This window comes from Ursus americanus, chromosome 2 (genome assembly GCF_024610735.1).
Source record: "Ursus americanus isolate L20-20 chromosome 2, mUrsAme1.1.p, whole genome shotgun sequence".
Taxonomy (NCBI): domain Eukaryota; kingdom Metazoa; phylum Chordata; class Mammalia; order Carnivora; family Ursidae; genus Ursus; species Ursus americanus.
Window position 1 is genome coordinate 6,563,273 of NC_142128.1, and position 13,011 is coordinate 6,576,283.

A 13,011-nucleotide genomic window follows, 5' to 3' on the forward strand; every position below is an offset into this window, starting at 1 on the left:
AGTTTTCTCTAGCTACAACTGAATGATGTCTGGGTCTTAGTTATATATTTTACCCCACGCATTTAGAGAAAGTACATGATAAACATAGTACAGGAAGGAGTAGATGAGAGCCACAGGGTGTGTGGGGTGTTCTTCCAATGCACAGTCTCTTCCTTCACACATATTCTGTACAACTCTGAGGATGCGAGTCTCGTCAGGTCTGGCGTTCCCTTCTGGGGAAGGATGGGGCACAAAGCTCATGCCTCTATTATTTCCCTTTGCAGACAAAGCCATCTGTATTGGTTCGGTGCTGCATTTCAGTCCCCAGCAATGACTAGCCTATCATTGTTGGGAGAGATTCCAAGCAGCTGGGGCAGGACCTGAGGTGAATAGGGTAGGTGGATGCTCATATTAGGCTGAGTTACGAGTTATCATAGCCAATCATGGGATTTGGAGAAGGATGAAACTACATAGTTTCCACAGAGGCTGGTTTCCAAGTAAAATAAGAAAGGCTTTGTGTTTAGGTAAGAGAATTAAAATGTCCAGATTATCAGATGACAGGAATCTTCCTTGTTTGTGTGTATTCTGTGTACCTCTCTGCTGGGGATCATAGGGAGGGAGATCCCACTTAACAATACCCTTACTATCATCTTGACCAGCATCTGTCATCTCTGCTGAGATGAGGTGGAGTCCTTTGTTCTGGAAGACCCACAGGGAGGCTGCTGTGTGGGTCACCATGGAGGTGGGGGCAGAATTTTAACCAGTTTGCTATTGTAGCCTGGCTCTCACTATTTCCCATAGAGACCCTTGTCAGGGAAGGGTAAGCATTGAATACTGATGTTGCAGAGCACAGACTTTTCAGTCTCTCTTCATGTTTGCTTATTTACAGTATGCTCTTGTGATCAATGCCTGTTGGAAACCCAATGCAGTCACTGAGTCTCAGTTTCTACATCTGTAAACAGGAATAATAGCATGATCTCATGGAATGGTGCCCAGTGAAGGAACCAAAACGGGGCAGAAATATTTCAGAATTCCTGGGACTCTGTCTCCTACTTTACCTGGGGATCATTTTCCAGCTTCCTATGTCTGTCCACTGTTGCTATTCAAGATTGCAGACACTTCTTTCTTAATTATCTCTACAGGGCTCCATTGTCCCAGAGACTCCAGAGATATGCCACGTAATCCATGGTTTCTCAGGCCATGCAGACACAGAACATGGGTCAGAGTGATGATAATGAGCAGTGTAATTTCCAGATACTATGTTCTTAGATATCTCCCAGCAGGTATGTGGCCTGGTCACCAACGATCCACCCAGAAAGGACATACAGGGAGCTGAGCAATTTCACCTCTATGAACTTAACTCCACCAATGTTTCCGGATGCTCCTCTGAGCATATAGTGCTTGGCTGGGGCCTAGGGACATAATGTTGACAAGCACTCAGATGGCACCCTTGAGAAACTCTTTATCTGTAAGGCAAATAGTTGTGTAGACCAACGATGGGACTGGAGGGTAGAAAGGGTAATAATAGAACTGGGGCTGGGGGGACAGAAACTTCCCAGAGGACAAAGTGGTTATATCTGTTCAAGGAGGTTGAGGAGGAAAGACTCTAACAGAGGGGATTCTGTCGGAGCTGGGTTTGGAGGATGAGTAGGATCCTCGCAGGGGGCACAGGGACATTTCTAGGCAGAGGAAACTACATCAGTAAAGATGTGTAGACCTAGCTTGTTTGAAGGATTTCAAGTATTTAGGGGTACAGGCAGCCATGGTGACAAGGACAGGTTAGAGATTTAAGGAGAGTGGCTTACCATGAGTTTCTCTAACCTTTGAGATTACTGATAACACTGAGTTTATTGATTTCTCACAGAGTATGAACTCAAAGGAGGTCAAACTGGGAGTGTCCATGATGCTTTGCCAACACTCATGGCTGAGGGGCCGCTGCAGATGGGCGGCCCTGCTACTGGCTGTCATTCCAGCCCCACCCCCTTTTCAGTATATACATTCCAGCCTCACTGAATCACCGCTGGTGAGAAGGGAAGCTCCGCACACACAGGCCAGCAAGGACTAGCACGCACTGCTGAACGAAAGTAGAGGAGATTCGCAGAGAGAAAGGGGCCATGGACCTGATTCCAAGCTTTTCCATGGAAACCTGGCTTCTCCTGGCTACCAGCCTGGTGCTCCTCTATCTGTGAGTAACTGTCCAGGCTCATTGCCTCTGGAACCCTGGACTTCGGTTGCTAATCAGCATCCACCCCCTTTTCCTTGTCTGCTTTGAGGATCAAAAGAGTTAACAGAGGGGACGTTGCTTAAGTGTTGGGTGCTTCAAACATGCTAGGAACACATAAAGGGTTATTACTGACCTCACCAGATCTGCTGATCTGCTGAAGCCGCTACACCTCAACTCCCATTTCTGTAGCTGGGAGGTAGAGTGGCATTTTTGCTCCTAGGGATCATGTTCTGCTTGACTACCAGCTGGGACCTAGACTAATCAAGCAGAATTCAGCAGAGGCAGAGAAATCAACAGGCCCCAGTGCTCTGGGGTCCTCACCCCCTTCTCAAGCTGTGGGCATTCTGGAGACAGACGGAATGGCTTGGGTCTTTGTCTCATTATCTTCACCTTCTGGTCTGTGTCCGCTGCAGGAGACGTGTAGAAGGACTGGGACTGTGTCTCTCAGGTGGTCCTGCTCCCCTCCATCCACCACCAGGCAACATGTACACAAGACACCCGGTGCACCCAGACTTCCGGGGGGCTGGAGATGCCTCATCTTCCTCCTATGACTGGGCTGTTCCATCTTTTCTCTATCCCTCTCCTAGCCATCCCTGACCGTGTAATATGCAGAACTCCTTACTCCTAAGTGAGCATCTTTAGAGCTGAGGAGACTTGGCAGATTTCTTAAAATTTTATTCATTTCACCTTTTGCTTCCAGTGTCTGGGAGGGTTAACATCCGTATCGAGATGCCCTCCACCCCCCCGCCTCCCTGCATATGAAATCTGCCAGCAGCCACAAAGACAGATCCTGAAAGCCAATTTGGACTTAATTTTATTTTATTTTTAATTTTTTAGAAAATTTATTTATTTGTCAGAGAGAGAGAGAGCACAAGCAGGGGGAGGAGCAGGGGGAGGAAGAAGCAGACTCCCCCACGGAGCTGGGAGCCTGATGTGGGGCTTGATCCCTGGATCCTGGGATCATCACCTGAGCTGAAGGCAGATGCTTAACCAACTGAGCCACCCAGGTGCCTCCCATTTTGGATTTTAAATATTTTTTTGCCTTTACCTTACAGTACAGGAGGAGGAAATAAAACATCTAGCAGAGGAATTCCTTTCAGTGGTGGGATTCCTGGCATCATGGAGCAGGTTGTGAAAGGATTTGGTTTCACAGCATGGGTAGGGATGGCTCCTCCATGTCACATTTGACCTCTGTCTAAATTTCACTTTCTTTAAGTATAGGAAATAATGGGGACATGAACATAGAACATGGAGACGTCATTTTCATTTTCTGAGAGAAATGTTAGGAATGCTGGGTATTGTGGCAACACATTTTCTGTATGATGACATTTAAGAGTAATTGATGTGGTTTAATTTCATTCTATTTAATAACAGGTTTTCTACTGAGATAAGACTATTTCCAGCATGTTCTTTCTGAGCAATACAACAGGGCTGTTTGTTCAGCTTTTGTGACTATAAAGATAACCTCAGCCTTCTAGAGTAATGTTGGCAATATGAATTTGAAGTACCCATACATACTTCTATGACATAGATTGTGTATTTTTTAAATACATGGGCCAGAAGATTATTTTAATCTTTCAGCACAGATGCGTAGTGAGACTGTGAGCCAGTGCTGATGTGAGAAGCATTCAGATAGGACTGGGGTTGGAGTGGGAGAATATTCCTCCCTCAGAGCAGACCTCCAAGAGATACTCCTTGATCCTGGTCCTACAGGAGGTCATCACGGGACTGCAGGGTTAGCATCTCATCTGCTAGAAGCCAGGGGACAGGACCACCATGTAAGCCACACTGTGTAGTCTGTCTTGTAGTGGGGCTGTCACTGGATATTGTCACCACCAGGCAGACAACCGTGTAGACTGAGAAGACACTGGTGTAGCCAAGAGTCAGTAGCTGTGGACAGTGCCCTCTGCATGCAATGCAATGTAATGGCAATAAAAGTGAGAGACTTTATTTTTAGCTCCTTCATTTGTACCAGCAGCAACATGACTCTGTCAAGAAGAGGGAAGCTGGAGGGGCGCCTGGGTGGCACAGTGGTTAGGCGTCTGCCTTCGGCTCAGGGCGTGATCCCGGCGTTATGGGATCGAGCCCCACATCAGGCTCCTCCGAAATGAGCCTGCTTCTCTCCCACTCCCCCTGCTTGTGTTCCCTCTCTCGCTGGCTGTCTCTAGCTCTGTCCAATAAATAAATAAAATCTTTAAAAAAAAAAAAAAGAAGAGGGAAGCTGGAAAGAATCAGAAAAATTCACCCAGCCCACCCTCTGCCTTCTTATGGAGCCATGTGAGTTTAGACACTAAACCAGATATTTCCTTGGGACCAGTGTTGCTGACACATTCACTCACTTGCTTGGCCTCACTTGGGAGCTCACGGAGCTCGTCAAATATTTAGAAACAGGAAGTGAGTTGTTGTGGTGGTGATGGCAAGAAAGGAACAGAGGTGGGACTAACCAAGGCCACCCCCAGCTTCTGGCATTTGGGACTCATGTGTAACTGTTCTGGAGGTAGCATCCAGACACTCAGCTGGGTCTTGCTACGGCCCTCTGCTGGTCCCTCAATACATGTCTGTTCATGCAATTTTGTGAGTTTATTTGACTATATAATAATATAAAATTTGCCGGATTTACAGAATATTTGGAAACTGTACTGTGTTAAAGGTTAGACTCCAGAGATGAGGAGACAAGGTCTTCATTCCGTTCTATGGAACATTTTATCATTACTCATTTTATGTTGCATAACATGTATTCTGCTGTCAACTGGGAGTATCTGGACTTTGGAAGGCCCCCTATCTGTTAGCTGAAAGCCTTGTGGGGCATGTGACCATTTCTACCTAGCATCCTTTCCTACCATACTTTCCTAATTTGCCTCTTTGGCGTTAGCCTTGTAGGCCTAGCAAGTTCATGGTTAAAATGGTTTCTGGCGGCTCCTTCCCTCAGCCTGTCTTCTTCCTCCACTCTGCTATCTCTCAGCAACACCTAAGTGGAAGGCTTGCAAGGATGCAGTTGTGGGTTTGCACACGAGACCCATGAGATGATTGCAAGCAGGCCCGCCATAGGGAGCACCACCCATAAAGGGTCTGAGACAGTTGATGCGCAGAGGCAGTAAACGAACTGCTTGGTGAGTGACCATCTTGAACAAAATGAGTGTACCTGACGCTGTGCTGAGCAGGTGAGTGTCACAGGTTGAAGGACCAGATGCCATGAGGGGAAGAATGGTCTGGAAATGGATTGTTTCCTTACTGATTCTTTTATATGGTATCACTTAGGGCACATGTGGGTCAGTCCCCCTTCTCTGCAGCTCAAGAGAACCAGAGTGCCTGACAACAGAGACTTGGGTGGAGCTGAAAGCATCTCACTTTTCAATGAGGCCAGTGGAGCCTTGGACACAGTTTTCATTGTACAGAAATAAGAACCCTGTCGTTGCTCAAACCCTCCCTATGAAGATAGATATAAGAAGGACCATAGCCCACAAGGAACAGGGCCTACAAGGAAGGAAAAACACAAGTCTCTGAGCAGACCATCTGAACATTTTCGTTCTAAGCTGTCAGTAACCTTCAGCTCTTGAGTGGATGCAATTAAGCCAAATCTCTTCATCAGAGGAGAGAAACAATCTTTCCTCTTTCCACCTAGAATGAGAATCTCCAAAATCATGGATGAGTCATTTACTAAATAGGCATGAGTGAATTTCCTGGAAGAAATAAGCATGACCCTTTTAGGAGCACTCAAGTGTGGAAACACTTATCAAGTCTTCACTTTAGGTTTGGGACCATGAAGATTTCAGCTGCTCTTAGCGAAGCATCATGACGTTTTGTGGGGCTCACAGTGGAGGTGGGAAAGGAGATGATGAGTGAATGTAATTATTGCTGTTGGAATTGCTGTTATTATTTCTGGCCGACATGTTACCTCCCTCCCTTGCCTGTCCCAGTTCTGCGTCCGTGACCAGGCAGCCCCAGCACCTATTCCACCATCCCTGTGACCTGGTTTTCTCTTTCACTTTATAGATACGGGACCTACACACACGGACTTTTTAAGAAGCTGGGAATTCCTGGGCCAACACCTCTGCCTTTTGTGGGAACTGTTCTGGCCTACCGAAACGTGAGTATTGTTTGAGCTCCCTCTTTCGCTTCTTATGGCTGTCAATCCCAGCTTAGTTTCATCGTAAAAAGGCTTCTCCTTGGGAGAAGTGCTTAGGTTTCAGACTTTCCAGAAATCATGTCACAGGCCCCACCCAGCACATAGCCAGGTCGACCCCAGGGCTCTATCGTCAGCTGTTAGGAGCCTCAGGGTTTGCCTCAGTGGGCAGCCCAGCTCTCTGGCTGCTTCAATCCAGGGCTTGATGTTCTAGCAGCGAGAAGAGGCTTTTGTTTCTGGCAGGTGTGGATTCCCAGGAAGGCATCATCATATTCAGTTTTAGGAGAAGAGCATCAAGGGGGTCCACACCAGTGGTCCATTAAGCTGTGTATGCTAGAGTCAGACTTTTCTGTCACAGTACGAGCTCTGGGTAGCCTTTTGTTTTGCTGGATAGCTCTGGAACTTCAGTTTATTGGGCAGCCCAACTTCACCTTGGGAATGTGCACGTACTGGAATTCTGTCAAGCATTGCCACCCCCCTGCAGTTATTTCCAAGCTGTACCTCACCCGTTGCTAATGGCGCCGTGTCTTGGGATTTGAGAGGTTGCTCCAGAGCTCTCTGCTTTCCTTCTCTACCCTCATTGCAGGCACCTTCTGGGTGAGTTGAGCAGGGAGGGAACTTTGCTGACGGGAGGTGGTGCTTGTCTATCGACTTCAGATTTTAATCTTCGATCGAGTTGTGTGTATGTGTGTGTTGTTTTACGCATAAAGCTAGAACCACTCATACAAAATCACTAGAAAAGAGATGCTTTGACAAAATTATGAAGAAATTAATGTACTGAATGGAACGTACTAGCGGACACACAGACTGATGGAGATGGAGCCGTTGTGGCTCATCCAGCTCTGATGGCTTGTCCGAAGCCCGGCCCCTGGACAGAAGGTTAGGAGCTCACAGCAGAAGGCCGCAGGCAGAGTCTCACGTGCAGGCTGCTCTCTGCTGTGGAGTTCCTTTCCCCCAGACCTGAGGCTTGTTTCTCAGATCCCACTGCTCCCTGCTGAGACCCTCGGTGCCCAGTTAGCACCTACGAACTTCCTGGACTTTTTCTCTCTGAAAAAGCACTAATTTCCTTTCCACTTTTCCTTAATACCAGCACCCCAAGATCCACATCTCTGGGACCCTGTGTTGCATGGTTAGAACATCAGAATCACAGCTGAAACTTAGGGACGGGACGTTTTGTTGTTTTTTTCTTAAGTGACAAAAGTGAAAACTCTTATCAGGTATTTTAATTTGTTCTGCCCTTTGTGGAATGGTGGCATGGTCCCCTCCTTCTGTGTTGGCTGGGTGACTGGGAGGCAGAATCCACCTTGTCTTTCATTCACTCATCTCTCACTTTCTCACTCAAGAAACATGTGTTAGAGTTATGTAAATTTGCTAGACTAAAAGAGGTCACTGGTGTCTTAATATCCTAAATCCACTGGAATTCTAGTAGGGCTCCCGAGATCAATGACCAGGATGCTGACTGGGGGTTCAGAGGGTTCAGGACACACTGATTTTCCCTCAGCTACAGTTTCCCACGTGGCCCTGAGGTAATCATTCACAGGGTTCTGAGATTTAGAGACAACACATGCACAGGCCAAACACGCCAGTAATACCGAGGTTATGTAGTCTTCACAGACGGGGTAAGTTGTTCAGTATCTATAACACGTGCAGAGAATTCAAGAGGGACTTGAATTTCTCCATTTCAATATCCTCTTGTTTTCTCTCCTTTCCAAAAAGACACCTGCGAATAAGAGCTTCCCTGTCACTGCCAGTGAGAGGTAGTAAGCTGCACTTCATGCATCTGAGTCATTTTTGTCCCTGTGGGAGATAGGGCTCAGCACATTTAGATTAGTAATCTGTTTTGTTTCTTCTTGCAGGGTATTACTGTTTTTGACGAGAAATGTTTTAGAAAGTATGGAAGAATGTGGGGGTGAGTATTCTGGAAACTTCTATTGGATAGGCTTATTACGATGAAGCTCCCGTGGTGTGATCAGTCTCAGTCGAGAGCCCCTTGGGATGAAGCCTGCTGTAGTAAAGCTTCTGGAACCTCTGCTTCCTGGGATCCCCTGCATCACCAGGTGTGCAAGTCCAAGTGTGAATCAGGCCTGGAGAGATACAGTGTGGTGCTGGGATGCTCACAGCCAGGATTTTCTCTCCCTGCACCTCTTTATCTTTTCTGGTCACGTCCTCAGAAACTGTAGGGCTCTGAGTGGCATGGGCCATATGCAACGTGATGGCACGGAAGGAACCCAGATCTCTGGATCACCACTGGTTCAGCTCCACTGTCCCTTCCCACATTCAGTACTAGTCAGCTCTGGGTGGAGGCAGTGTTACATCGTGGGCCCCAGTTCTGACCTTAGTACATGGTTCTCATGCTTGGCTGTGGGTAGGAACCATGTGGGAGAGCTTGTTAAAAATACAGATTCTTGAGCCCCATCTGCCGGTAACACTGGATCTGGAGGTTGGAGGGCGGGGGGTCTCAGGAATCTCAGTTTGACTGTAGTGGAAGCTGTATTAGGGCCATGTGAGATCATGAATATATACAGTAACCCAAAAGCACTGTCCCTTGTCCACCCAGGTGTTTTTGAACAAACAGGATGGGACGAGGGAAATCATCCAAGAAATATGATCAGGCTGCTGGGAGAGTAGACCTGAGTGCCACCTCAGTAACTTCTATCACTGCTTCAACACTACGTGTACATGACTCCCACTGAAACACACTGAGTTTTAGAATACTGTTTGGCTACTGTTTGAATAAGTCAAGCAGAGAAAGACAATTAGCATATGGTTTCACTCATGTATGGAACATAAGAAATAGCAGGAAGATCGGTAGGAGAAGAAAGGGAAGCAGAAGGGGGGGTAAACAGAAGGGGGAATGAACCATGAGAGACTATGGACTCTGGGAAACAAACTGAGGGCTTCAGAAGGGAGGAGGGTGGGGGATGGGATAGGCCGGTGATGGGTAGTAAGGACGGCAGGTACTGCATGGTGCACTGGGTGTTATATGCAAGTAATGAATCATGGAACTTTACATCAAAAACTAGGGATGTACTGTATGGTGACTAACATAATATAATAAAAAATTGTTATAAAAAAAAAGAATACTGTTTGGAGATGGGTAGCATTTAGTGTAGTGGTCTCATCCATTTTTAGGTGTGATCACGAAACCATTTGAAATTCCTCTGTGACATCATAAAAAGAATAGAGGACTTGTGGGAAATCTTTCGTTTTGTTCTAGTACATGCAAATGATTTAAACTGGAAAACAAAATGCCAATGGTGATGTAATTAAGCTTAAAGTAAACCCCTACTGGTGACAGAGTCTCATTAACAGGCCATATTGACGGTCAGGAGGTCAGGCTGAATAGGCATGGACCACACATGAAGAGTCCGCTTTGTGTGAGACATGTGCAAAAGTGGGTTTGCCCTGCTGCTCCGGGATGTCATCTACACAAAGGCGAAGGAGCTCACACTTGGGATCCACGTGTATGAATAAATATATGTAATGGAAAGAAAAGATGTCTACAATAAATTATACATGTTCCTCTGTATTTCTTTAATCTCTTTGTTTTTTTGTTTCAAATTTTTCTGACCTAATGCTATCAAGGACCTCTATAATATTTAAAATAATATTTCTTTTAGAATGTAACTAGGAAGTTTATTTTAGTAAATAGGGCAAAGAAATAATTCATAATTTTGCCGTCACTTTTTGAGCATTCCAAGTCTTTTTATTTGCAGGAACCTCTTACATATATCTGATCACTGTGTCTATAATTTTCATCTAATATTCTCTCCTATGCATCATGTGTTTGATATATCTTTAAAATTATAATTTTTAGTGACTGTATGGGTGGACTCTCCATTATTGTTTTGTTCTTAGATAAGTTACTTGCCTTCAGTTATTTACCTCCCTAACTTCCTTTTTGATAATATACATAAATTATTTGCAATGTTTGAAATTTTTCTAAAAAACTTAAAGTATTTTAAACATACGAAAAATAAGGGAGAATGGACTAAGAAATACCCACGTACACATCTAAACTTTATAAATGTTCTCATGTTTTTTCTAACCATGATCTCAGAGAATGGATTAGGTACCATCAGGATAGAAGTCTGGACTTCCAGGCGTGGCTGCAGCTGCAGGACCTGTTGTGTTAAGTGTAATCAGCTCTGTTTTCCCCACACAGGTTATATGATGGGCGACAGCCTGTGTTGGCTATCACGGATCCAGACATGATCAAAACAGTACTAGTGAAGGAATGTTATTCTGTCTTCACAAACCGGCGGGTAGGCATGAATTTATTTTATTTTATTTTATTTTATTTTATTTTATTTTATTTTATTTTATTTATTTATTTATTTTTATAATAATTTTTTATTGTGTTATGTTAGTCACCATACAGTACATCCCTAGTTTGGCATGGATTTATTTTAAATTTGCATAGCTACTTATAAAACTTTTATTTCAGAATACCAGTAGATTCACAGGAAGTTGTCACAGGAGGTCCCATGTCATGTAACCTTTAAGCTGTTTCCTCTAAGGTAATATCTTGCTTAACTATAGTACAGTGTCCAAGCCCAGTTTGACATTAGATTTCAACAGTTTTATATGCACTCATGTGTGTGTGTTTGTATGTGTGTTATTCTCTGAACATTTATCTTACATGTAGATTTGTGTATCCACCCTCCCAGTCACGTTACAGGGCTTTTCCATCACCAAAAGTCTCTCTCTTCCTAACCTTTTATAGGCAGGGTGTGTAGCTTGTCTCTTTGTTGTCTCAGGGTCTTCAGCAGAGCACACATTTTTTTTTTTTTTTTTGATAAGGCCAGTTTGTCCTTTTATCCTTTTATGGGTTGTGACTTAGGCATCAAGTTTGAAAAATCTTCACCTGGCCCTAAGTCCCTAAGATTTTCTCCAAGTATTTAATTTTTTGTTTTATATTTAAGTATATAGTTTTATGTTTTATATTTATAATGTAAATCTTATGTAGTGTTATGTTTTGCACTTAAGTCTGCGATCCATTTTGTGTCAATTTTTAGTGTTGATAGTGAGGGGTGAAGTGTAGGTCAAGGATCTTTGTTTTTGGACTATGGATGTCTAATTGCTCCAGCACCATTTGTGAAAAGGCTATACTTCCTCCACTGAATTGGTTTTGTACCAGTATCAAAATTGAGTTGGACCTATTTGTGAGTGTCTGTTTCTCATTCTCTGTTCTGTTCATTGATCTCTGTATCTCTCCCTCTACCAATGCCAGGCTCTCTTGATTATTATAGCCACATAGTAAGTCTCCGCATCATGAACACTGATTGTTCCCATTTTATTTTTTTTGGGAATTGATGTAGGTATTTTAGGTCTTTTGCTTTTCCACACAAATTAGAATTAGCTTATCTATGTTTACATAATATTTGCCAGGATTTTTTAAGACATGATTTAAACCGATCAATCCATGTGTGGAAAATCTATATCTTTACTAAGTCATGCATCTTTCAATGCATGAACACAATTTGTGCTTATTTAGGTGTTCTTTGATTCTTTTCACCAACATTTAGTTCTCAGCACAGGAAAACCATGTACGTTTTGTTAAATATACATCTAAATTATTTCACCTTCTTTGTGTGATTATAATTGTTATTGTGTTTTTAATGTGTTTTGATATATTCTTGTTATTATATAGAAATGGGGTGATTTTTCCGTTGATCTTGTTTCCTACAACCTAGCTTAGCTCATTTATTAGATGCAGAGGTGTTCTTTTTTTATATTCCTCAAGATTTCCTACATCGACAATTATGTCACCTGAAATAGGGACACTCCTATTTTTTTAATTCATAATAATATTTTTATTATATTATGTTATTCAGTACATCCCTGGTTTTTGATGTAAAGTTCGATGATTCATTAGTTGCGTATAACACCCAGTGCACCATGCAATGCATGCCCTCCTTACTACCCATCATCAGCCTATCCCATTCCCCCACCCCCCTCCCCTCTGAAGCCCTCAGTTTGTTTCTCAGAGTCCATAGTCTCTCATGCTTCATTCCCCCTTCTGATTACCCCCCTTTCTTTATCCCTTTCTTCTCCTACCGATCTTCCTAGTTCTTATGTTCCATAGATGAGAGAAACCATATGATAATTGTCTTTCTCTGCTTATTTCACTTAGCATTATCCTCCAGTGCCGTCCATGTTGCAGCAAATGTTGAGAAATCGTTCTTTTTGATAGCTGAGTAATATTCCATTGTATATATGGACCACATCTTTTTTTTTTTAATGTTTTTTTATTATATTATGTTAGTCACCATACAGTACATCCCTGGTTTCCAATGTAAGGCTCAATGATTCATTAGTTGCGTATAACACCCAGTGCACCATGCAATACGTGCCCTCCTTACTACCCATCACTAATCTATCCCATTCCCCCACCCCCCTCCCCTCTGAGGCCTTCAGTTTGTTTCTCTTAGTCCATAGTCTCTCATGTTTCATTCCCCCTTCTGATTACCCCCCTTTCTTTATCCCTTTCTTCCCCACTGATCATCCTAGTTCTTATGTTCCATAGATGAGAGAAATCATATGATAGTTGTCTTTCTCTGCTTGACTTATTTCACTTAGCATTATCTCCTCCAGTGCCGTCCATGTTGCAGCAAATGTTGAGAACTCGTTTTTTCTGATAGCTGCGTAATATTCCATTGTATATATGGACCACAACTTCTTA

General features: G+C 43.7%; 1 protein-coding gene across 1 annotated transcript in view; it reads left to right on the forward strand.

Annotated features, from left to right (window-relative positions):
• Positions 1 to 1,990: 1,990 nt before the first annotated feature.
• LOC148110465 (cytochrome P450 3A12) overlaps positions 1,991 to 13,011 on the forward strand; it is a 43,834-nt gene continuing 32,813 nt past the window's right edge. The window contains exons 1-4 of the mRNA XM_087867549.1: positions 1,991 to 2,164; positions 6,197 to 6,290; positions 8,183 to 8,235; positions 10,492 to 10,591. Of these exons, the coding sequence (XP_087723675.1) occupies positions 2,094 to 2,164; positions 6,197 to 6,290; positions 8,183 to 8,235; positions 10,492 to 10,591 (318 nt within the window). The 5' untranslated portion in view covers positions 1,991 to 2,093. The remainder of the gene's footprint in view (positions 2,165 to 6,196; positions 6,291 to 8,182; positions 8,236 to 10,491; positions 10,592 to 13,011) is intronic.